We start from the raw sequence: 27411 nt of genomic DNA, 5'->3' as shown, positions 1-27411 counted from the left end.
TTGGTTAGCAGAATTTCATTACTACTGAAAAGTGTAGTTGTTCAGCTCAATAGTATAAAATAGCCTAATAAACCAGCACTGAAGCCTAACCAGATCAACTAGTGTGGAAGTTGGTAAAAACGAGGGTGTAAATTACGACTTTGAGTGTGTGAGTGAAATAGAGAGATAGCCTACATAGAGAGAGATTTACGAGAAAGGCTCTCGGTATTGTGGACAACATCACAGGAAGCTGCTCGAGTGGTTTTGCCCTTTTAATGGTCGTTAATCCCGCGCGCAGTTGGCGGGCACATTAATCCCGCGCGAAGCCCAAAGCCACTTTGGCTAAAATGCCCCATCCTATCAACCTGCCACTGCTTTATCCACTCGTGCCTGCACATATGATGATGCACGGACTACTGGAGGTGTCACACACGAGGTATTGATTGACAAACCGCGACATTTTGGCGTTTTAAACCGTGACGTGAAAACTGGCGGGAAAATGAAGCCGCGGTTGTGGAAGAGCTCAGTGGCGCGCAGCTGAGATTCTGCGGTTGCCATGGAAAAAGTGGATTAATCGAAAGGACGCTCTCTTTCAGATAGAGCTTTAGCATCATCATGCTAGCTTGAAATAGACTCCAGATAATAAAGGTTTCTAAATACAGAGGCAAGGTGAGTAATTTACTTACTTTTTAGCGCACTTATATTCATTATTGTAGTTAATTTCAGTGTGCAAATCATTCATTAAGGATTTGGGGTCAACTTTTTCAGTAGTGGTTTGGTAATACATGCTTTAGTGAAACAAATTTATGAATGTATTTAAATAACATATAATCAGTGACGGATTCTAATTTAAATGGCAGGGCGTGTGAGGCGCGCAGGAATGTCTTTCTGCACACATGGCATATGTCTATTTGTTTTCACCAGCATTGTTTTGGTTGCACATAAAGAATAACAAACTTGCCTGTGCAAAAGACGACAAATGTGAATGACCCTTTACGTCTTTATTTTTGGATAACCGCTTTATACACTTGCATAAAGTAAATCTTATTTCAAAGCTTTTACTTGGGCACTTTTTGTCTACCCGTGCCACTCCCAGCAAGATGCCGCCCTGGGCGATCGCCCATATTGCCCATGCCTAAATTCGCCACTGCATCTAATTTCATAATAAAATGAATACATTTTTAGTGTTTTAAGGGATATTTAGTGACTAATTTTGAGGTTACTGTTGGTCAAACTATCCAAATTATGTGCCTAATTTTTATTTTTGTAGGCTACATGCAGATATAAACAAGAATTTACAAGAAACATTTTGTGAATGAATAAGATATTGGTGCTCTAAAACAGCCTGTTTTAGACTGTTGAATAATTTTTCTTAGCATTGATTGGTGCAATTATGCATTGGTTCATGGTATGAACCATTATAAGGGGGTCAATTGTTAATTTATATTATACATTTTTAATTATTAATATTTAAAATATAGATCAAAGATCAGAGAAAGCACCCCCCCATACATTTTGTTTTCCTTTAGGGGGGATCAAGCATTATGGGGTTCAACCCCCCCTGTAATTCGTTAATTTTAATGTTAGTTCATTATTTTACACTTTTAAAGAATTTTTTAATTTGACAGGATGCTGAAATGGTCCATGCTAAATTATTTTTGTACTGATTCAATCATTTACATTAATTTTCCTGTGAAATTACCCAGAAAAATCAAGGAGAAAATGGAAAAACAATCACCCTTTAATTTAATTTATTTATTTAGCCTATGTATTTATTGTGTAAAAAAAATTTAGATGACTGTACTCTGAAAAAAAGATGATTCCTTGCATTTACTTAATTTTTTTAAGTTAAGTGGTTGTAAACAATTTACTCGGGTTGAGTTTAAACTAACAAATTAAGTTGAACATTACTAAATTTAGTTAGTTTGTTTAAATTCAACTTATATAAATTGTTTACAACAATTTTGAAGACAATTTTTTTCAGTGAAAAGATCAAACACCATTATAAAAGCCTACAGAAGAAAATCTTGCAGTCTTCGACATGAGAGTAATGATAGATTTTTTTAGGGGGGGTTAAACTTGAACTATCCCTTTAATCATTAAAAAGTTAATTTGCCGTCACATATACATTTACATGGCTCATAATTTAGGCCGTATCTGATCTTTCCAGCTTAAATCCACTGAGTTAATTAAACATTATCCCTTTTTTAAAGGGTTATTTAAATTTCCGGAACAGCGAAGTGCCACAAGATGGTGGTGGTCTTCTGCTGCATGCTCTGTGTTTGTTAGTGGTGGGGTACCGCAGGGATGGATGTGGGGTCCCTTTTAATTTAGCGATCTTGTGTTTACAGACAAAAAAAAAAAAAAGAGACTGAATTGTCAGTCACATGCACGCGCACTGCCCCCAAGCTTCATTAATTCCTTTTCAACAAAATAAATGCTGGGTTGTTTTAGCTTAACCTTGGGTCAAATATAGACACATCCGTCAGGATAAAAAGTAGAATTCAAAGTAAACAAATGTCCATATCGTCTATATGAATGTCCATATTTTGTCCATATAAATCAACGTTGGACTAAAACAACTCAGCATTTTTGAGTGTACCAGAAAGATATCTAAAATATCATTGTTTTTCACAAAGAATGCACGAATCACTTGCTTTAAAATCTGACTTTAGTGCGTGCATTGGTGAAGCAGTCAGTAGCAGCAGTGAGTGGATGCTGTTTAGTGGAGAGGCGCAGCTAGGCTTGCAGGTGCCGCGGCCGGTTGGAAGCAGCCAATCTCGGGGTTCACGGGTGGGAGGGGTTGAGTCGCGGACTGGTATGTGAGTGCATGATCACGCTTCGCCAGTGTTAGTGCGTGACAGGGAGACGAGACGACACTACATCTGTGGCTCTCCTGTGCCCCCGCCGTTTACTTGAATACCGACCCCAAATCTCCGACGGTACACCTGTGGGAGGCACGCGCCGTCCGTGACCGTAGTGGATCGCAGCGCGGGGCAGGTAAGACTTGACGGTCACCAGAACATCAGCATAGGCAACCTGTGCACACACACATAGAGTCTCTGCGCGCGAGTTTGGATCTGTGGAGCGAGGATGTTCTGGAATGAGGAGCGCGCTGCAGATTATCGACCGAGCGCGAGCGCATTCGGTTGCATGTGCATGACTTATTGGGGAATGCAATATGTGCATTTCGTATCCACACAATGCTATTTGCATGTTAGATATGCATTTCCTGTCAGAGCTTTTAATGTAAGGCATTATAAGATGCATTTGAGAGTTGTTCGGCCACTGCAGTGTTTCAGCACCGCGGACAGCGCAAAGCTCCCGGTTATCAACGGCAAGGTCGTTCTCTCTCATCCGTCCCGTTCGGTCTGTGAGTGCAGCTCTCTGCCCTATCAGCCTGACATTTGCATTCATTTGAATGAAGTGAGCAGTAAATGCCAGCATGATTTCAATACGAATGGTTGGTATTGACGAGGTTGCAGTTTGTTTTCCCTCCCATTGTTTCCTTTTTTGCCGAATGGTGCTTCATGTATTAGTTTTCCATTCAGATATTCCCATAATTTCTTATTCGAAACAAAGACAGCCTTTTTATTTTTCCTCCTGACAGAGTGCTCTCTAATGGACCCCTTTAGAGCATATTTTAAGGGACCACTCTGCGGTTTGGCATGTGAAACTGTCTCTTAGACGCCGCTAAATGAGGCAGTTCTTCATTTATAAACAACCGCACAGTGCAAGTCTACTCATTCAGTATTGTTTTGGAAGAATTGTCACCTCATTTTTGGCCTGCCCCCGGAGTGAATGAGTGTGACAGGCGATATAAGTGGTTTTTGTTTGTGTGGAGGGCCTGAAAGCTTTCTTGGTTGTTCTTGAATCTTCGCTGACAGCCTTGTAACACACTGTAAAAAATGTCAGTGAAAACTACAGTAAAAAACTGTAAAGCAGCAACAGTAAAAGACTATTTAAACCAAAATAGTATATGACTGTATTACATACATTAAATCACCGTAATTTAAGAAAGAGTACATAACTTTAATTTTTACTCTTTTAATATGTAATAAATACAACTTTTTACAGTAAAAATATATTTTTTTGGTGAAATAAATAAAAAAATACCGTAACTTCTCAAGCAAGTAATTACCCTAAAATCAACAGTATAATTCTGTGTAAAAACACATTTTGTTGATGTGTACTATAAAATTTACAATATAAAACCTTCAAAAATTCAACAGAAACTTACTTTAAATTCTACAGTAACAAGAGGTTAAAAGAATGGTATATGTTAGTCAAATAAAAGGGATAGTTCACTCAAAAAGAAAAAAATCCAAACCCGTAAGACCTTTGTTCATTTTCAGAACACAAATTAATATATTTTGGATTTAATCGTAGTTCCTCCCATAGACAGCAAGGGTTCTTACGCCACAAATTACAATGTTAAAATCCAAAGTATTTTAATTTCTGTTCCGAAAATGATTAATGACATATTTATTTTTTTTTTTGGTCAAACCATCCACTTTGTTGAAAAACAAAAACAAAAAACAGCATATGCTGGTAAGGTATGCTGGTTTCAATGCTGGTCTTGCTGGTCTCAATGGTGGTCAGGGCCAAGATATTACATTGAAACCAGAATACGGGCATCAAAACATAGGCTACATCACCAGCATATGCTGTTTTATTTGAGTCTTTAATGTAAAATGTTATAATATTCTGTCATTTACTGTACTTTTGTGTATTGTTCATTAAATAAGCCCTATGGATCAAATCTGAGATTTAATTGCTAAAGGCAATGAAAAACAAATTCAAGATATAATTGTAAAAATACAAATATATCGACCTTTATGTAATCATTCATTCGTTCATTTTCTTTTCGGCTTAGTCCCTTATTCATCAGGGGTCACCACAGCCGAATGAACCGCCAATTTATCCAACATATGTTTTACACAGCGGATGCCCTTCCAACTGCAACCCATTACTGGGTCCATCCATACACACTCATTCACACACATACACTACTGCTTGTCTTTGGACTGTGGGGGAAACTGGAGCACCCGGAGGAAACCCACGTGAACACGGGGAGAACATGCAAACTACACACAGAAACGCCAACTGGCCCAGTCGGGGCTCGAACCAGTGACCTTCTTGCTGTGAGCACTACCCACTGCGTCACCGTGTTGCCCACTATGTAATCATGTTGTAAAAATATTAGATTTTTCATATTACTTTGTATTTAATCACAACTATATAGGTTAAAGGCTGAAATAAAAGGTTGAAATAAAAGATGCTAGAATGAGCAAAAATAAAAGATGAATTATGAAGACAATTAAGTGTTTTTAATTATGAAATGTGTTTTATTATTGATTATTTATTATTAAACAGCATGTTTTAAAAATTCTGTAAAAAACATGAACACACATGCAGAGAAAAAAAAAATCACGATCTGCATGCAATGCAAGTGGTGAGTCCAATGCCTATTTTAAATTTTTTCATAGGGTAACTTGCAAATTGTGAAGTTGGGGGAAGACTTTTTGTCTGACGCAAAGTGTATTTATTTAACAATTACTTGTTAACTTGAGTATAAATTACGAACATTTATACTATTCAAAGTGCATATTTAAATGTAGTAATAGCACCACTCAGTAAACGAAGGTGAACTGTCAACGTTATTTTATATTTCAGTTGGCGAAAAATGAGCGCGCACACCGTTTAAAATGGCGGAATAGCACCGCCCAATGAGCTAACGTGAACTGTCGACATTTTATATTTCAGCCGCCGATTTAGCGCGCCCGCTCTTCAACTTGTGATGCTTAGTGCAAACCTTTGGCACCTGCTAACTCCCTGCTAACGAGGTAAGTCTGTTTGACAACACGGTTCTACACTAAAAGTACATTTTTACAGAATCAGTATTAGCGATGTTGAGTTGCAATTTCTGTGGCAAGTCAGTCAAATCATTGAGGGCTTATGTAATACATTGCAAACTTCACCGAAATGAACCGCGTTTATTTAAGTGCTTTGCAGCCGAATGCAAACAGACTTTCTGTACATATGCATCGCTTAAGGCTCATTTTTACAGAAAACATAACGTAAATGCGCCTGTTAACGTTGCTGTCGGGACAGATGTTATGCCTATTAAATGTGCAATGGCGTTATGTGATCGACAGTGTGAAGATGCTAAATCTCTAATAGCACACTTGAAAGACCACATTGTAGAAGGACGTGTTGTGAGTTGTCCAGTAAGAGGATGCACAGATGCTTTTAAAGTTAAATCTTCCTTTACCTCCCACATGTCACGGAAACACAAACATTTCACAGAAAGCACAATTAGTGACTTGTACAGAGACTCGTCGGCTTATCAGTCATCTTCACAATCTGTAACAACCGAATTAACGTCACATGACTGTGGCCATGAATTTGAATGTGATGTAGATACATCCGACGATTTCAACGATCTTTTTCTTAAAAATATTTGTTTATTTTACTTAAAACTGCAAGGGCAGCTCTTAGTGCCTGATTCAACCACACAGAACATTGTTGAGGAGATTCAAAATATACACGAGTTGGGTCAGACATATACTTTAAGTAAACTTGCTTCACAGCTAAAGAATGAAACATCCTTAACAGAAGATGAGATCACCAAAATTTGTCAGTCTGTCAAGGAATCTGATCTGTTTTCTGCATGTCATACAGGGCCAATGAGGACTGCACACACAAGAGCTCAGTGTTTCAAAAAAAATTTCAATTATGTGGAGCCTAAGACTGTTTTGTTAGGAAGGGATGAGAACAGAAAAGATAGGTTTGCCTATTATGTGCCAGTCAAAGAGACTTTAAAATGCTTATTGCAGTCTGATATGTGGCAGGATTGTATGTCTGAGGAGCACCCCACTGACACACCCACAGATGTTTTAACTGATGTTACTGATGGCCAGATGTTCAAATCAAATGAATTTTTTGTTCAGAATCCATCAGGCCTAAAACTAGTACTGTATCAGGATGCATTTGAAGTTGTTAATCCTTTAGGCTCTGCAAAGACAAGACATAAAATATTAGCTGTTTATTTATCTGTAGCTAATTTGCCACTTCATGTAAGGTCAGACACAAACCACATGTCACTTGTTTTATTGTGCAGAGAAAAAGATTTTAAAGAATTTGGGCATGCTAAGGTGTTCTCTAATTTACTAGCAGACTTAAAGTATTTGGAGGAGAATGGAATTCCTGTTTCAGATGAAACCGTAGTAAAAGGAACGGTCTATTGCATTGCCGGCGATAATTTAGGATCCCACTGCATTGGTGGGTTCTCTGAAAATTTCAGCCGTGCAGAACATTTCTGTAGATATTGTCTAATTACTCGATCTGAATTTCAGGGTGATCCAAATCTGTGTGGACCAGCCCGGACAATTCAAAACTATAACTCAGCAATTGACCGCATCCAAGCAGAAGGAGCACAAGACGTGGAAGGAGTAAAATTCAGGTCAGAATTCAATACTTTGAAATACTTTAATGTGTGTCAGCCTGGTCTGCCACCTTGTGTGGGACACGACATATTTGAGGGTGTTTTGTCATATGATGTGGCACTGTATCTGAAATACTTCATAAAAAAAAAAAAATGGTTCACATACTCTACATTGAACAGGCGTATTAAACAGTTCAAATACTGTGCCTCAGATGCTGCTGCTAAGCCATGTGAGGTCAACCCTCAAGCAGGTAAGCTCACTGGAAATGCAATACAGAACTGGAATTTTTTAAGACTGATGCCTCTCATAATTGGTGATCAAGTGAAAGATGCAGCAGATGATGTGTGGCAGCTGACTCTGCAGCTGAAAGACATTGTGGACATGGTATGTGCTCAGAAAATCTCTGTTCCTCAAATTGCATATCTTGAAGTCCTTATTGAAGAGTATTTAGAATCCAGAACATCTATATTCCCCGAAACTAAGCTGAGACCTAAGCATCATTACTTACGCCATTATCCAGCACTGACTCTGAAATTTGGCCCCTTGATTAGATTGTGGACAATGCGTTTCGAAAGCAAGCATAGCTATTTCAAAAGATGTGCAAGAAATTTGAGGAATTTCAAAAACCTTGGTCTCACTTTGTCTAACAGACATCAGATGTTGCAGGCTTATTTATCAGCAGGCTCCAATAGACAGGCTGTTTTGCAAATTAAAGGTGGTTCTCCATTCTACTCAACACTGTACAGTAAAGGCATTCAGGATGCAGTCAGACAATATGGTTTCACTGATACCAACACAGCTGTCACAGTAGAAATGGTTTATAAAGGAACAGCCTACAAGAAAGGACAGTTCCTTGTCACAGGGTATACTGACTTGGTGGAATTTGGTGAACTTGTGCTCATTTTGGTAAAAAACAACACCGTTTATCTTTTGGTGTCAATGTACACAGCAGAATTCCTTCCTCAGTACCATGTGTACTCAGTGAGGAAAGACAATGAAACGATCCAGTGTTTTAACATCTGTGACATGATTGATTTCTATCCATTGGCTGCTTACATGAAAGATGGACAACGACTGGTTCCATTGAAACACAGTGTTTTGTCACACTAATTATGTCTTGTGCTGTCAAAATTGAAAGTTTTTTTTTTCTTTTTGTCTTTTTACATTTTTTTACTCAGAATGGATGACGTAGAGCCAAGCAACATAAGCAGTGCCATTACTAATGTGTTACCAGACCTACCAACCTCAAATCTAAATATTGTATTGGAGACATTACAATCTTTAGGTGTGGGAGCCACTGAAGATTTACAGTATATTAAGGAAGCTGATCTGCTCACAGTACTGAGACCAGTTCAAGCTAGAAAACTGTTGGCTGCATGGAAACAATCCAGTAAGTACATTATGCAGAAAGTTACATTTACTTGTAAGTTAAGATAAAAAAAACAAATTTCATTCTGTACATTTAAATTTCAATTTATTTTACAGCAGAGACAACTGAATTCCATAGTCAGTCAACATTGACCTCTCCAGTGTCCTCAGCGTGCTCCTCAGTCTCACTGTCTTCCTCACCCTCACCCTCACCATCACCCAGACACATGATTGCTACTGCAGATTGGGTCGACAGCTTCCAGATTCCATGGGAGAAGCTCCCAGAAGCCTTAATGCAGAGTTTGGAGAGAGGGAAAAGGCCAAGCTCAAAGTTACGCAGAGAAATGATCCGAATTGTAGTTGCTGAAATGATGCATGCCTCTTCTTCTCCTGGTAAACAATCCTCCACAGAGGTTGCGAAGAAAATGGTAGCAAAGTATCCACTGTCACTGCAAGATGTTATAGAAGGTGATGTGGTAGGAACAGGATATCACTCACTCGTCAAGCAGCTGCAAGCACGAATTGAAAATGTAAAGCGGTCTTCAGTACCAAGAATATTAAAGCGCAGACGGGGGTCAGATGAATTTGACACAGATGAAATCACAGCTGAACAGAGGGCAGCTGTTCAGGACACATATGGCTGCATAAAGTGGGAAATGAAGTTTATGCCAGTGAGTGAGACACTGGAAAGCCAAGAAGAGAAAAAAGAGAAAATGAAAGTGATATTTGAACAGGCAACCTTCAACACAGAGGAGGTAAAACATCTCATGAAGTGCACATACTTCTCCCAGCGTAAATCAGTGAACAGTGGAACCGATCTGCAATTCCTCATGCAAGAGTGGCCTTTCTTATTCAAGGAAGTTGGCATGGCAGTTCACTTTCATGAATTAACTGGTGTTTCCCTGAAAGAGACTTTCCTCAGTAATGTTGAAAAAAAAGGAAAACGTGTTTTAGATTTCATGAGAAGTGTTTGTGCAGAAAAAAGCAAACATGTTTTGCAAGCGGCCACAAAGCTGAAAATTCTGAGAGGACAGCTGGAGGGCTGCTCAGAAGATGTAAAAGATCTGGTGCTCCTCATCCTCTCCTACTTTAATGAAAAAGAGGAGGACTTGTTCTTCTATGTGGAAGAAACTTGTATGGCAAAAGAAGTACAAGTGGAAGGCTTACCTGTGACTCCATGCATCATTGTATGCGGTAAGTTGATCTGTTTTTTTGAAGGAGTCAGAGCTCATGTGTAATACATGTGTAATAGTTATTTTCTAACTATGTTTTCTTGCAGGAACATCATGTTATGCTGCAAAGCATTTCATGCTGAGTGTTGACCAGAAAATTGTCAACGAATACATCTCCACCTTCATCTCGGCTGTTTGCATGATGTTTGCAACCTACTACTGCCTCAACATTCACTATCCTGTGGGTCTGGGCTCCACACTTGAGTTTATTCAGAGGTAAATAATTTTATTTATTTATTTATTTTAAACAAATCACTTAATCTAGTGGTTAATTTTGAATTCTTGCATTCATAAAGGTGTTTCTTCAACATCAATCCTGAGAAGGGCACAAAAGTGGAAACTAAGAAAAACAAGAAACAGCTAACAGTGAATCCAAGAGTCCTCACACTCATTGCAGATCTCTCAGATCATGAGTGGAGAGAGGCATGTTAAATATGGACTTTCAGTTCACATCATTTGAAGTGTTAACACAACACGTATACACCACTAATTGAGTTTTCAGTTTACCTTATCTGTTAACCACCAACAAAGAAAGTACGCTTTTAGTATTTGGGTTAATGATAATGTTTTATTGAGCATTGTTTTTGTTTAATTGGTAAACTGGCTTATTCCAGATTTTGTTAAAAGTACAATGTAACAGACATTTTTGTTAAAGGCTGCATTTGTTCCATTTTTTTTCTAGTTTTCATTGAGGGAAAGAGCAAATTTATATACTAAATTTATTTTTCTAAAGATGTTACAAAACAAATTCATTATACTCCCTGCACATAGTGTTATATGCTTATGATTTTGGCATTTATAATTATTATTAATTTATTTTTTTTGTTTCAAAATATTCTGGTACTAGCAAGGAGTTCAGAGTGTTTGGCTGATTACATGCGGAGTTTAATAAACCTTTTGGAAAATGCTTTCCAGACACCTTTTTTTCAGTGATTATTGTGACACTTCAGATTAAGTTAATGACTGGTGGGATTGCTAAAATCTAAGAATCTACGTAAAAGTAAGTAAACTAAACACTTGAGAATATTTATGTAATTATTTTTACACAAAACAGCATGTGTAAACACATTCTATAAGCTAAATATTGCATATTGTGTAAAATTAAAGCTTTTATCTTCTAACACATTTCAGGCACTGCATTCAACCTTCACTAGATGATGACTTCAAGGAAACACATTTCTGGACAAAAAGTGTTAATTAATACTTTTTTTTTAATAATGTTTATTTTTTTAAAAATTTCACTTTTAATGAGACATTTTTGTTGTATCCACTTTATTGAACAGCAACACTAAAGTTCATCAGGAAACAATGGAAAGAGATCAGGATTGCAACTTTGGTTGCTGCAATAACGGTATGTGTTGTGTTGAACTTGTTGAGCGGCTTGTGAAGCACAGCTGTTGTTTTTCCCTAAATGTAGCCATTTATTTAGTACATGTAGTGTGCATACTGCTTTTAAAAGAGTGAAAGATATGCTTGAAACATTTTTGTCTTATTTAGGACAATATATTTTCTTATGTCTGCCAGAGTTTGAACACAAGGACTCTCTTTTCCTGACAAGTCTCTATTTGGATAAGAGACCTTTCAAGTATAAATTTGGGTAAGTTTTGTTGATTATTAAACATCAATTTAAAAGTACTAATTACCTATTTAACTCTTGCTTTACCTTACACAGATGAGCAATTCGGTGCTTCCAACTTTGCAGAAACGGGGTGTGGCCAGGCTCTAAGCTTCAGTGAGTACATATAAATTATAAGCTTTTAAATTAACTGCCATGCATCAATTTGTCAGATCATACATGCTACTGTTTGGTCAGTTGCTCAACTAACCTTACTCTGTTGGTATCACAAAATTGTAGAACTAAAATTACCTTTCATTAAAAGAGTATTTTATTACAACCCAAACGTGTTTCCAATCTTTCCTTGTATAGCAGTGGATTGTCCTAATTTACAATCTCAAAACAGATTTTTATGCTTGATCTCAACTGAAGTGTAATTTTATTTTAGTTTATATTTAACTTAATTTTATGCTAGCTTTTAAAAAATAATAAAAAATTATATTGCTAAAGTTGTCTTGCACATTTACAGAACAATATTACCACACATTCATCACATTGTCATCTTAGTAAAGTTTGTGTTTAAAAAAAAAAAAAAGAGTAAAGAAAATCTCAGCTAAATTGTATTATATTTATGTACATTGTTTACATTATTATTATTATTCTTTTGAGTTGGAAATAACACAAACTGCTCAATATTTCGAAACTGCAGCAATATTTACTGTAGCTATTGTGTAAATGCTAAAATTAGTTATATTTATTTAATAACTATTAATGTTAGAATTGTTCCTTTTTTGTTTCTTTTCCCCTGTTCACAGAGAGGACCTTCTAAAAGTTCCGGTTTTCTGAACATTGTATCCTGTGTGTAAGAGACCTCTCTTCAGTCAAGTCTGGACCCAGTCAGATGCCAGTCTTAAGGATAATTGATGGTAAGCAGTGTTATAGTATGGTGTAACAAATGCTAGGTAGACTCAAGCAGTCGTGGGTGATAAAAATTGTTATTTCATCATTTCATTTTTGTAATTAAAAAAAGATACACAGTATAAATACACAAATTAAATAAATGGTGCATTTATGTTTTAGCTACAGTAGGTGTATTTATATAGAGGAGCAGGAGTGCTGGTCAGAAATAAAATGAAGAAGCAAATTATCAATTTAATAATTGAAGCATAAAAATTTACATAAATTACCATTTAAATGGACAAATAAATAGACAATTGTAAAACTATTTATTTAATTCATGTTTTAAAATGTGAATTAATCAAAGCGTAAAAAGTATATTTATTCATTCATTTTCTTTTTAACTTAGTCCCTATATTAATCCCTTTATTGTGGGTCGCCACAGCGGAATGAACCGCCAACTTATCCAGCATATGTTTTACGCAGCGGATGCCCTTCCAGCTGCAACCCGTCACTGGGAAACACCCATACACACTCATACACTACGGACAATTTAGCTTACCCAATTCACCTGTACCGCATGTGTTTGGACTGTGGGGGAAACCGGAGCACCCGGAGGAAACCCATGCGAACGTAGGGAGAACATGCAAACTCCACACAGAAATGCCAACTGACCCAGCCGGGACTCAAACCAGCGACTTTCTTGCAGTGAGGCGATCGTGCTACCCACTGCGCTACCATGTCGCCCTAAAAAGTATATTAATAAATACTTTTACTTTGCCACATGATTTCCTCGAGTTAATCGATTTTTTTGTCTATTAACATCATTTTACAACTTTAGATTATAGTGTTTACCATCAAATTTTATATCAATAAACAACAATAGTTGACAACAGAACAGCATTAACAATACCTGCAACACTGTGATTATAATAATATATTAGCATAATGCATTAAAGGAATGGTTCATCTAAAAAAGAAAATTCTGTTATTATGTTCATGTAGTTCTAAAAACGAAAGACCTTTGTTCATCTTTTAAACACACTAAAATATATTTTATATTTAGTCCAAGAACTTTCTTATCCTCCCTTAATAAGTACATGTAATCAGTAGTTAAATAAAAATGTTATGATGATGTAACTGGTGTTATGATATACACTGGGTAATGCTCCCAGTGTACCATGTTATACATCAGAAGTGTTGTTGAAAATGTTTCCCAAAAGTATTATCATTGCTTCACACAAGGAGCATTGCTATCTGTGGGAGGATCAGAAAGAGCTCTTAGATTAAATAAAAATAATAATAATTTGTGTTCTGAACATGGACAGAAGTCTTAAGGTTTTAGAACAACATGAAGGTGAGTAATTATTGACAAAATTTTCATTGTTTGTTCAACTGTCCCTTTAATTATGACCACACACTAAAAATAATGGTTTGGGATAAAAGATAAAGTAAAAGACTCTTTATAGCAGACAATGATGTTTGTATACTCTTTTGAAAAATGTACTGTCAACACAGATCTTTAATTGCAGTTTAAAGCAAAAATGGCACACAATGTAAATATTTTATCAACTTTATATTTAAACTAGTTTTTCTACAAATATATATTTTTAAAAACAATTATTTTATTATAGTTATAGCAATTACTCAACCTAGAAAACTTTATTGTATTTTTTTGTAAGAATGACTAGGATTGTATCTGATGACTCCTATCTGATGATTTAGTACAAATTGTGTGAATTGTTGAATTTAGGCTCCAAGCTGACAGAGTGAAGCAAATACTTATGATAGCTCAGTGCTGAGATGTGTCTATTTCAATCTTTTGCCCTAATATTGATTATTAATTATTGTATTTATTATTAAAGTGGCCTACAAAATTCTATGGTGTTGCTTGTGTGCAGTTCATTGGTAATCAATTAAAGAAAAGAAGACTGAGTTTATTTCAGTTCAAGCATATTTCTCTTGAACTAACTTGTCTTTGTGTCTGTTTTCTGCAGAGAGATCATGCCAGTCCATATTGAAATAGTGACTACATGCAAGACTTCAAGCAGTACTACATTTCAAGTTTGGAACATACACAGTCCTGTGTCTTCCGTCAAGTGTGGGCTCAATACTATTGTTCAACCAGAGCAAGCAGCCCTGATGGATGTACAGTATATGTCTTCATTGATTATCCTTACTTTTATATATGGACACATTTTATTTCCAACATCAACACGCCTTTGTGAGTACACTGGTCAAGTTATTGGATCAGCTCAAACTGTTTTAACACAGTCCCTGTATGTAGTTTCATTAAAATCTAATAATTATAGTTTGTGCCTTCAGTTGCTATAGACTGTATTTACTAGTTCATTTTGCAATTCAAAAACCTGATTGATTGTTGTAAAATCTGTGGCAAACAACTGTAATGTCTTTTGTGTTTTACCGTGTTTTTTACGGTAAAGTTCTGGCAACCACAGCTGCCGGTAATTTTCTGTAAAACTGAACTTTACAATAAAATACTATTATATTTAATACAGTTGTTTTATGTTTATTACGGAAATAGAATGTAGTTAGTTTTACAGTATATTTATTATACACAGTAGTTTACTGTAAAGGAATTTACACTTACGACTGCTATTTTTAAAGTAATTTACTGTAAACATGTTTACAATACATTTGTTTTATTTAACAGAAATTTACTGTAAACATACAGCAGTTTTCAACTGTAAAATTTACAGATCATCAAAAAGTATTCTGTAAAGCATTGCACGTTGCAACCTTATATTTTACGGTGAACTTCTGGCAACCACAGCTGCCGGTATTTTACCGTATATTTCACCCGTTATTTTTTACAGTGCAACGTTGTCTTTTCCTTTGCACTTTCAGACCAAACACACTCACACGCAGAACATAAAGGCACCTGTAAACATATCGTTCAGAGATTAACTTGCCACCATAGACACTGTAAATGATTCAAAGAAGGTAAAGGTTATTAGAGGACATTTTGTTGTAAACTACTGTTTGAGTTTGTACTTCAAAATTGGATGGCGTATAGTTGAAGTTACTGTAAAATATGTACTAACAAAAAGCCAAGACAACTAATATTTTTATGTTTTAACCTGTTTTAATAAGTCAATCTGGTTTTAACTAAAATGTTTAAGTTATACTAAGTCAAGCCAAATGTTTTTAATCAGTTTGATTGATGCAAGTTAATAATTAATTTGATTCAACTAATACAATTTAAGGGAGCAATATGCTTCGTAATGTATAAGTCGCTAAATAAGTCCTATCATTGGTGTAGGAAGTTTTCATACATAAATTGTTTGAATTTTTTTTACAATTAATTACAAACAAGATTTTTTTACAATTAATTACAAGACAATAGCATTTTTCTGTGAAACATCATGCTCTATTAATTGTGAAATTGTGCATAAAACAGTCTGTTTGGCACATGATTTTTATAGCTTTCCTGCTAAACAATGTTGAATTGTATTAATATTGGTGATTATAATGAAATAATAACTCTTATTATAATACTATTCAAATTACTCCATGAGGTTTAATTAGAAGCGTGTTTTTTACTCTGTGCTTCATAGAGTTGGGTGGCGCAGAATATCTTTTTTTGACACGTTTTGCTCAATACAATTCACTGATTGATGGAACTTTCCGTGCAGTATCAGCATCAGCTTCTTACCTGGGTAAGGTAGTTTCCTTCCTAAATTTTACTGTTAGGGAGAGTTTACTTCACCCCAAAAATTTAAATTAGAAAGAAATAAAATAACAATAATTATTTATATATATATATATATATATATATATATATATATATATATATATATATATATATATATATATATATATATATATATATATACATATATATATATATATATATATATATATATATACATATATATATATATATATATATATATATATATATATATATATATATATATATATATATATATATATATACATATATATATATATACAGTTGAAGTCAGAATAATAAACCCCCCTGAATTATTAGTAATGTTTACGCTTGGTTATTAATTTGCAAGTAATATAAATACTACTTTCTAATTAATAACCAACTCATGTGGAACTCTGTGTCTCATTTCGGAGTCTGCTACTGTCCACTGGAGGTCGCATTTCAGTCACAGACGCATGCTTAGAGAGTCTTCCTGTCTGAATGAATGAAATATGCGATTTTCCATGAAGGCAACCAAGGGTGCTGTAATATAATTGGCTAAAGTGGCAGTGGGCGGGTTTAAAGAACCAAAACAAGCACAGCATTTCGGCACCGAAAACACATTTTCAAAGCAGAATATCTGAATTCAGCATTGTTTTTCAGATAGATATGTTCACTTAGCATGTTTCTGAAACATCTGCAAACATATGGGGCCCTATCATACACCCGGCGCAAGGCGCGCCGCAATTGTTGTTTGCTAGTTTTAGCTTGGCGCAAATGTCATTTTGATATTTTGCACCACTCTGTTTAAATAGCAAATGCATTTGCACTCATATGTGCGCCCATAGGCGGTCTGGTCTAAAAAAAAGAGACGTGTTGAGGCGCATTGCTGGCGCGTTGCTATTTTAAGAAACTAAAATAGATTGTTCAATAGACCCGAACAAACCCGTCTAAAGTCCAGTGCAAAGCGCGTTAGTTGTGCACCTCGCTTACGCACTGCTTAATACACACAAGATTTACAGCAATATGCAAATTATCATGTGTATTAGGATATAACCAGGTTTTTGAACACACTTCGTTATTATTGTTCATTTATTCATTTGCTGGAAACTAGAACTAAATTCAGAAATAGTTTTGAGACAAATCTTTGCACTTAACAAACAAAATTAATTATTTATAGGCTAATGGATGTCTGTGGGTACAAGTTTCCCTAAGTGAAAGTGAAAGTAAATAATGAGGAGGCTCATCTCTCATTCTCGCCTGTAAATGCTCTGTTTAACTGTTTACTTGCTAGTGAAACGCTCAGTTTTTCCACTTACAAAGTCCGTCATGTAAATAGCAAATGCACCATGGCGCGACGCAACTGGCTCTTAAAGGGAATAGGAGATGAGACTCTGATTGGTTTATTCTCAAAACACACCTATAACTCATTAAGAGAATAAGCTCAACCATTTTAGACCATGCGCCACGGCGCAAAGCGGATTTTCCCATCCTTAAAATAGCAAAAGTGGATTCTGACACGCTCTTATTGCTTTTGCACCCTGCGCTTTGCACTTTGCGTATGGATCGTCAAAATAGAGCCCATAGTATTTATCAACACAATCTTACAGCAATTCGTAACTTTTTGATTTAATGGCTAATTCGTGTGAATTCGTACGATCTAATTCGTACAATTTAGTACGATTTGCTCATCACCCAATGACAGTTGGGTTTAGGGGTGGGATTAGGTGCCACACCTCCTTCTTAAAATCGTATAATTTCGTACAACTGAACCTGTACGAATGAGCCACGAAACTGCACAACGTAAAGTACTTACGTTTTCTCATGGTATTTATATGCTTAAGAATAGGCAAAAACGTACATACAGCACTTTTAAAGTAAATAATAATTTAAAACGGGCTTTAAATTATTGTCATAGGTGTAAAAACACATCCAAAGGGTGTACTTGTTAAATCTTTGTTTTAACTTTGCAATGACCCCTTAAATCATGAGTGTGGCTCCTGGTATTGATTTGACATTGCAGATCTTGTGATGTGACTAATGCAGATGTTCAATCTCTTATCAATATACTATGCAGCCCTACTCTGGATCCTGACTGAACTGAGTTGTGCTGCCAATTATTGTCAACACTGAAACTTTATGGTGGTCATTTTTATTGTGAGGAAGCCTATGTGTGCTTGTTATCAGTGCGTTTAACAATGTTACTGTGTCCATCTCTTCTCGTTCAAGGTTATGAGGCCCCTCATCTCATGCCGTCCCCATCTCCAGGTTGCCACGGCAACGACCCAGCATCCTGCTCAGGGTCGCCATAGAAGCTCTCGGACGAATGACAGCGCAGTTCAAAGCCGCATTGTTCCCTCTGCTCTAGTCAGATTTACGGAAACTTAGGAGCGAAACATCTGAACGCCTCCATCGCCATCACCCGTGACTGGCACTGATGTGAGCCGGGGAGGACAGGAACACAAGCAGACCCTCTAATTTACTCCACAATGGTCATTTTGTGTTCTCTCGCTCTGCTGCTTTGGCGGATGACGTCGCTTGTGTCGACGGCCCAATCCAACGAACGACGGGTGGTCGCCCATATTCCTGGGGACATCATCATCGGTGCTCTTTTCTCCGTTCACCACCAACCACCTGCAGATAAGGTGCATGAACGCAAATGCGGCGCTGTCAGAGAGCAGTACGGCATCCAGCGTGTTGAGGCCATGATGCATACGTTGGACCGAATCAACGCAGACCCCAAAATCCTCCCCAACGTCACCCTAGGGTGTGAAATTCGAGACTCCTGCTGGCACTCAGCCGTCGCCCTAGAGCAAAGCATTGAGTTCATAAGAGACTCGCTTGTGGCTGCTGATGAAAGTGAGGAGGCTGGGGGCGGGGCTAAATGTGCTGATCCTGGAGCCACGCCTATGAAGGGCAAGAAGCCAATCGTCGGGCTGATCGGTCCAGGTTCGAGCTCTGTGGCCATCCAGGTGCAGAATTTACTGCAGCTGTTTAACATCCCTCAGATCGCGTACTCCGCCACCAGTATGGACCTCAGCGATAAATCACTGTATAAATACTTCATGAGGGTCGTGCCGTCTGACGCCCAGCAGGCCAGAGCCATGGTGGACATTGTCAAGAGATACAACTGGACCTACGTGTCTGCCATCCACACAGAGGGTGAGTGTATTCAAATGTGCATTATATTTATTAATTACACATTTAGTCATTTGATTCAGATTCATTTGTTTGTTTAGGAATGAATTGTTACAAGAATCAGGCCAAATGAGTGTTTTATTTGTTAACTTGATTCAGTGATTAATTAGAATAAGGTGTTCATTAGACTGATTCAAGATTTGATTCCTTGTGACCAATTAATTTGATCAAACTTGATTCAGTGGCTCATTCACTATCGTTCAATAGATTTATTCAAGATCTGATTCATTTTTGACCACTTCATTTAATCAAACTTGATCCAATGACTAATTCATTAGACTGATTCAAGATATGATTCATTTTGACCAATTCATTTAATCAAACTTGATTCAATGACCAATTCACTAGACTGATTCAAGATATGATTTATTTTGACAAATTCATTTAATCAAACTTTATTCAATGACTAATACACTAGACTGAGGTGTTCGTTAAATTGATTCAAGATCTGATTCATTTTGACCAATTCCTTTAATCTAATTTGATTCAATATCTAATTTATAAGTCCAAAGTGTTCAATAGAATCATTCTTAATCTGATTCATTTTGATCAATTAAGTTCATCAAAATTGATTCAATATCTGATTCATTGGACTGATGTCTTCCAATGGATTCATTCAAGATCCGATTCATTTTGACCAATTCATGTCATTAAACTGGATTCAATATCTATTTCATTAGACTGATTCGAGATCTGATACCTTATGACAAATTAATTTAATCAAATTTGATTCAATATCTAATTTAAAAGACCAATGTGTTCAGTAGAATCATTCAAGATCTGATTTGTTTTGACCAGTTCATTTAATCAAACTTGATTCAATAACTAATTAACTAGACTGATCAAATATATGATTCTTTTTGACTAATTAATTTTAATAAATTGATTTAATTACTAATTCATTAAACTGATTCAAGATCTGATTTGTTTTGACCAATTCTTTTAATCATATGTGATTCAAGCATTAGTTATTAAAATTGATTCAAGATCTGATTCTTTTTGACCAATTCATTTGATCAAACTTGATTCAATGACTAATTCATCAGACTGATTCAAGATATGATTCTTTTTGTCAAATCATTTCAATAACTGTGATTCAATGACTAATTCACTAGACTGAGGTGTTCATTAGATTGATTCAAGATCCGATTCATTTTGACCAATTCCTTTAATCTAATTTGATTCAATATCAATTTAAAAGACCAAAGTGTTCAATAGAATCATTCAAGATCTGATTTGTTTTGGCCAATTCATTTAATCAAACTCGATTCAATGACTAATTCAATAGATTCATTTCAGATCTGATTCATTTTGACCAATTCATTTCATTAAACTTGATTCAAAATCTAATCCAGTGAACTGATTTTCAAGATCTGATTCATTTTGACCAATTCATTGCATCAAACTTGATTCAATATCTGATTCATTGGACTGATGTGTTCATTAGATTGATTCAAGATTCGATTCATTTTGACCAATTCATTTAATCTAATTTGTTTCAATATCTAATTTTTAAGACCAAAGTGTTCAATAGAATCATTCCAGATCTGATTCATTTTAAACAATTCATATAATCAAACTTGATTCAATATTTGATTCATTAGACTGATGTGTTCAATTGATTCATTCAAGATCTGATTCATTTTGTCCAATTCATTTAATCAAACTTCATTCAATGACCAATTCACTAGAATTATGTGTTAAGAATTCAAGATCTGACTCCTTTTGACCAATTCATTTCATCAACAATTTTGATTCCCCAAGAGTCATTCTTTTGTGAATCTGATTCAATTTAAATTTTTCTGAAACATAAGTGCCAGTTGTTGGAGAACTGGTTTCAGGTGCATAATAATTCATTCTAATTGATTGTTTTGGACTAATTCATGAACCGATTCATCTGTATAAATAATTAGGCTTATTCAACGTTGTCTTTTTGACCAATTCAGTATAAGAACTGAATTATAAGAATTGTTTGTTTGAGGATTAGATTCAGCGTGGTAGTAAATCATGACTGCTTTAGTTTGTGATTCTCTTTGACCTCTTAATGGCAATAATTATATCATAAGAGTCATTTTTTTCATAACAAAAACTGAATCAAAAGAGTCATTTGATTGAGAATCGGATTCAACAAGTAATTCTTTCACTGATTCAACATGATTTGACCAATTCATAACAAGAATGAAAGTCGTTTCTTTTGTAAATTGGATATACAGAGGAGTTCATTTAACAGATTTGTTTTGTAAGCACTTCGTTACAAGAATTAGATATGTTTCCAGTTCATTTGAATGAACTTTTAAAACCAATTCATTGGATCAGTCATTTTCTGGATTCCTTAATTCATTAGATCGATTCAACATTGAACCAATTCCTTACAGCTACTGCATTATACGATTCATTTATTCCCCTTTAAACTAGACTCAGCAAGTGATTTATTAAGCTAATTTAAATTGTGAATGTTTTATGTGTGATCTCCAGTAATTCATTAGTCAAAGAGTGTTTGGTGTGTGAACTGGAGGCAGCAATGACAAGCAATGGTTGTTTATTGTCTGTGTCATGCAGCAATTGCAGACTCACATCTCTGGTAAAATGTGATTTGTTTTGCCATGTTTAATATTCTGCATCAGTCCAGCACTGAACACACACACACACACACACACACAAACGCGTATGACAGCGCTGAGCTGTGACGCTCGTGGTATGTGTTTCAAAAGTGTCATGGATTTTGTCATTGAGGCCTCTTTTAGTGTCAGATGGGAATTGTGTGTTAAGATGTCTGCAAAGTGTGTGTGTGTGGACATGTGTGAAGCGAAAAAGCCTAAAGAAAACGTGTGACTAAAATACAAATTTCAGGCTTATGATAGAAACATAGTTGACTGCATATATATTAGAGCTGCACGATTCTGGCTAACATGAGAATCACGATTTGTTTTGCTTAAAATAAAGATTAGATTAGATTAGATTCAACTTTATTGTCATTACACATGTACAAGTACAATGCAACGAAATGCAGTTTAGGTCTAACCAGCAGTGCAATAGCAGCAAGTGCAGGATACAGGAATAAGTTATAAAGTGCAGTTATAGAAAACTATGGTGATATTTACAGATGGATGTACTATGAACATTATATACAGGTTGGATAAGCTATAAGCAGATTTACAATATATGAATATATGTGCAGGTTGCTATTAATAATCAGTAGTGTGCAGATAGATAAACACGATTACAGGTGTATATGTTACAATATATGAATATATGTACAAAGATCACGATTTTCTCACGATTCTGTAGATGTAAAATAAAGGTATGGTAAAAACAAACATATGGCACAACATCAATAATAATATTATGTGTAGGTCTACTGGTTTCTATGAATAATTCTGTTCTACTTATAATAATTCTGATGTTGAATTATTATGTTTGAGATATATGCTTGCAATCTGTCATATTAGACAATTTTATTCACTGGTGAAATCAGACATTTGCCATTATCAGATTATATTCAACAATATATAGGCTTGAGTAGTTATATTGATATTTTAAACATTTATTTTCATGCACAACTGTGGGTTCGCTATGAAAGAAAAAACATATCAAATGCTTGCTGTAATCATAACTTTAAAATGCGATATGATTATTTAAATGAAGTGCACACTTTCTGTTTCATTTTGACTGCTAAGTGCTTGTTCATACTTCGCGCAGGGCTCCCAAAATCACTCTGTACCACAAACTGAATATTATTTGCAACTGTATTACCTGTTACTCGCAACATATGCAGGTTCTGTTCACTAAAGTAGACGCGCGTGCATCGTCTATCATTAAGTAGAGCGCGCGTGCGCCCCCTTTCTGTGATAACAGCTCACGGTCAGCAGTTCATGGACATGTGATTTCCCGATCGCGAAAACATCATTATGTTAAGACAAAAATGACATTTTTAGGTGAATTATACCTTATAAATACAGTATGTGACTCATTCAACATCATTTGGAGGTGTCAATGTCACTGAGCAAAGTGTGTGAAAAGACTCGTGCAGCCGCCTTTTCTTCTCTCCTGAACTTTAAAATATGATTGACAGAATTGTAGAAATGCTGGATTAAGATCGTCTAGGCCACAGGTGTCAAACTCAGTTCCAAAAGGGCCGCAGCTCTGCACAGTTTAGTTCCAACCCTAATTAAACACACCTGATCAAACTAATTGAGTCCTTCGGGCTTGTTTGAAACCTACAGGTAAGTGTGTTGGAGCAGGGTTGGAACTAAACTGTGTAGTAGAGATGCGCGGATGGGCTATTATTTCATCCGCAACCGCATCATAAAACTCATCATCCGTCCGCCATCCATCCGCACTAACATTTTTGACCAATTTTTAAAACCGCACCCGCCCGCCATCTGCTGACTGAGCTCTTTATTTGAATGGCTTATTCCTTTTTATTATTAAATGAATGTTTCTTTATTGATTATTAGAAAATAGAGAATGACTTTAATGACATGCAGTTAATCCAAACGTGCAAGTCAAATCCAGCATTAATTGACGCTTTGAAGTGACGCTAAACAATACGATTCTTGAGTTTTTTTTTTTTTTTTTTTTTTTGCGTCCTTTCCTCGCATCTTATAGGGGTGGAAAGACGAGGAAAGAAAGCAAGGGAAGGAAACGAGGATACACAAATAAGAAATGAGAAGCACCCCTATAAAGCTCTCAGAATATCAGCAGTGAACTCCGTCTCCAATCGGTGCACAGGGACAAAAATAAATAAATAAATAGCCTAAATTAAACGCACTGTACTGTACAATTTTTTTTTTTATTATAGTAGCCTAATAGAAAACGCATTTTGACACATCATTTCAACATTCAGACGAGAGCGCCTGACCTCTATTGCGCCCTTCTGCTCTGAAGGAGCGCTCGCTCGCAGCACTTGTTGCTGGAATGCATAGAATTCTCTTGGCAAGGTGCTGTAGACGTGGGAATGACTGCCTTGTTTCTCCCAAAAGGAAAGTAGATTTTCCTCTGCTGATCCATCTATTCTTAATTTTGTAGAGGAAGACTTCTGTACTTCATCCAGAATTAGTGTATCCGATTCCTCCTCTCATTCTGTGAAGTCAGTCCCAGGCTTTTTCGTTGGTGCGCCAGCTATGTGTACAAAAACAGTACAACCGCCCACCACCCGCCCGAATTTAACTAAAATATTATTTTTCGTCACGTCATCCGCCCGATCCGCGGTTTATCCGCGGATTCCGCGGCTGTAACCGCCATCCGCGCATCTCTACTGTGCAGGGCTTAGGCCCTCCAGGAATTGAGTTTGATACCCCTGGTCTAGGGGGTCAAATCGAGATCGCGATCTTTTAACGATTAATTGTGCAGCTCTAATATATATATATATATATATATATATATATATATATATATATATATATATATATATATATATATATATATATATATATATATCAATCCTGAAATGATTCATGGCAAATTCTGATCTAAAGTTTTTGTTTATATGTAAATAAAAGCGGAGAATTTAAATTTTTTTAGGAAAAATAAAATGCTGGATGGATAAAAGTAATTTTTAAGTCAGAATTTGCCATGAGTATGAATACTTTTAGGCTTGACTGTACTGTATATACACACTACCTGACACAAGTCTTGTCGCCTATCCAAGTTTTAGTCACAATAAATAATAACTTGACTTCTAGTTGATCATTTGGTGTCAGAAGCGTACCTGCCTACATTTGTCTCTGAAAATCCGGTAGACCAAGGGGGAGGGGGTTTTCGGGGGTGAGGTCTCTGAGGGCACTGTTGAGAACCGGGATAGGATGCAGCGGATTTTGGGTGGCCGCTGTGATCGGTTACTGTACCAAAGTGGGCGACCCGTGGGTGATTACAGACTACCACAAAAAGAAAAAAGAAAACAATAAGGGGGAGGGGGGGGGTACAGAAGATTTCCTGGAAAAATAACAAAAAGAAAAAGAAAAATGGGAGTGTTGGCAGGTATGCAGAGGCGGAGACCTCTAGATCACACTTGTTTTACCAAAATAAAATATGATCATGCCTTGTATTTAAATAATTTAATTGGGACAGTAAGGTCTGACTTTGCTTAGACAAAAGTCTTGCCGGCAGCTAGCTCTCTGCAACGCTCACATGGTCGCCCACTGAAGCTAAGCAGGGCTGCATCCGTACATCTTTGCAGTGACTCAAATCACTTCTTAATAAAGTCATCTGGAATGGGAAAGAAAGCCTTCCTGCAGGACTCCCAGAGTTCATCAAGACACTTTGGATTCATCTTCAACGCCTCCTCTTTCATCTTACCCCAGACGTGCTCTATAATGTTTATGTCTGGTGACTGGGCTGGCCAATCCTGGAGCACCTTGACCCTCTTTGCTTTCAGGAGCTTTGATGTGGAGGCTGAAGTATGAGAAGGAGCGCTATCCTGCTGGAGAATTTGCCCTCTGCTGTGGTTTGTAATGTAATGGGCAGCACAAATGTCTTGATACCTCAGGCTGTTGATGTTGCCATCCACTCTGCAGATCTCTTGCACACACCCACTGAATGTAACCCCAAACCATGATTTTTCCTTCACCAAACTTGACTGATGACTGTGAGAATTTTGGCTCTATGTGGGTTCCAGTAGGTCTTCTGCAGTATTTGTGATGATTGGGATGCAGCTCAACAGATGATTCAACGGAAAAATCGACCTTCTGCCACTTTTCCAAATGATCAACTAGAAGTCGAGTTATTATATGTTGCTCTTACAACTAAGATCAACGACAAGACTTTTGTCAGGTGGTGTATAATATTTATATATTTCATAAGACAGTTTACAGTTTTGATCTACTATTAGAGCCTTAGTTATATTTTCTTATTATTTTTTTGGTCATTAACAGGTATGTCAGGGTGAGCATCTACCTGTCCTTTGCTCTTTTTTTCTCTTCGTGTGTGTGTGTGTGTGCCCATTTTACAGTGTCTGCCATCCTAATTAAGTCCGGGACACATTCCAGGTCCTCAGCTTCAGGGACCAGACAGTAAAAGTGCTTACAACCCTGAACTATAGACAACACACACACACACACACACACACACACACACACACACACGCACACACACACACACACACACGCAGGAACCTCTTAAATCTGGAGATCAGACGTGTGGTTCGGGGCAGGAGTGTTACTGTGGAATACAGTATAGGATTAAAGAGAGCGAGTGGAGTGGAGGAGGAACGATATGATGTGTGTGTGTGTGTGTGTGTGTGTGTGTGTGTGTGTGTGGGAGGGAGACCTCAGAGGAAAAGAAATACGTAAAGGTGTAAGATAAAGAGCCTTATAGTAGCGGCGTTAAAATAGCATACTAAAGCAAATATAAAATCCAAAAGTAAAAGATAAAGTAAAAAACTAATATTAAAAATGTCATTAAATAATAAAAAATACATTTTTAACTGAAATATATTTATAAAGTCCAGTTGTCATTCATTTATTTTTTTCAGTTTAGTCCCTTTATTAGAAACCAGAAAACATGCTTTATTAGCAGTTTATTATTAACAGTATTTGTCTTTTTTACTTTATTTTATTGCTGTCATTTAACAAAATGGATCAAATTTTAGAAATATTACGTAGTTTATTTGTAAGTCTTGGTGCATTTCTTATGATGTATCTGTCACTACTTGTTTATGTTAACAAATAAATACAAATTGAGTATAATTCCTAAAACTGTATTATAGTTCCAAAAAATTTGGGTCACGGCTTGATGACCATGTAAAAATGTGGGTCTCATGACCAAACCAGTTGAGAACCCCTGCTCTACGCTACGCCAGTCTCTCTTCTGAAGCCACCATTTTTCTGCTTTTAAAATTCCACCCAATTCAGATCGAGTAATCTCTCCTCCATCCTCCAGTCCCTCTCTCCACAGCTGCTCGTTCCTGAGAGTGTGGGAAGAGCTGGAGTCCTTGAGATCTTAAGTGAAGGTTACACTCCTGCAGATTCTGACTCGCACACAAACACATTCTGCGATGAATGCTGATTACCGGCACAATGCCTTCATTGGCCATCAGTGCCTTGTCTGCTTTTCCCAGCA

The 27411-nt window shown here is 36.4% G+C and overlaps 2 protein-coding genes across 9 annotated transcripts in view; both read left to right on the top strand.

Annotated features, from left to right (window-relative positions):
• The window catches only part of LOC147840710 (uncharacterized), a 48027-nt gene extending 37084 nt beyond the window's left edge, over positions 1–10943 (top strand). Inside the window, exons 3-8 of one of the 2 annotated variants that reach the window (XM_087284605.1) lie at positions 5746–5825; positions 7338–7444; positions 8606–8817; positions 8913–9989; positions 10075–10243; positions 10324–10943. In XM_087284605.1, coding sequence (XP_087140731.1) covers positions 8607–8817; positions 8913–9989; positions 10075–10243; positions 10324–10459 — 1593 coding nt within the window. In that variant the 5' untranslated portion in view covers positions 5746–5825; positions 7338–7444; position 8606 and the 3' untranslated portion in view covers positions 10460–10943. The other variant, XM_087284604.1, reaches the window with a different exon arrangement.
• The window catches only part of grm5b (glutamate receptor, metabotropic 5b), a 156558-nt gene continuing 129330 nt past the window's right edge, over positions 184–27411 (top strand). For 4 of the 7 annotated variants that reach the window (XR_015508212.1, XR_015508211.1, XR_015508210.1 and 1 more), the window contains exons 1-2: positions 2825–2979; positions 18385–19317. Coding sequence is in view for 3 of the 7 variants with exons in the window: in XM_087282293.1 (XP_087138419.1) it covers positions 18645–19317 (673 nt within the window). In the remaining 4 variants the exon portion in view is untranslated. 7 annotated transcript variants of the gene reach the window in all.

The sequence above is a fragment of the Danio rerio genome, chromosome 15, assembly GCF_052040795.2.
Source record: "Danio rerio strain M-AB ecotype USA chromosome 15, GRCz13ab, whole genome shotgun sequence".
Lineage (NCBI taxonomy): Eukaryota > Metazoa > Chordata > Actinopteri > Cypriniformes > Danionidae > Danio > Danio rerio.
This window is presented reverse-complemented; position numbering and strand designations above follow the sequence as displayed.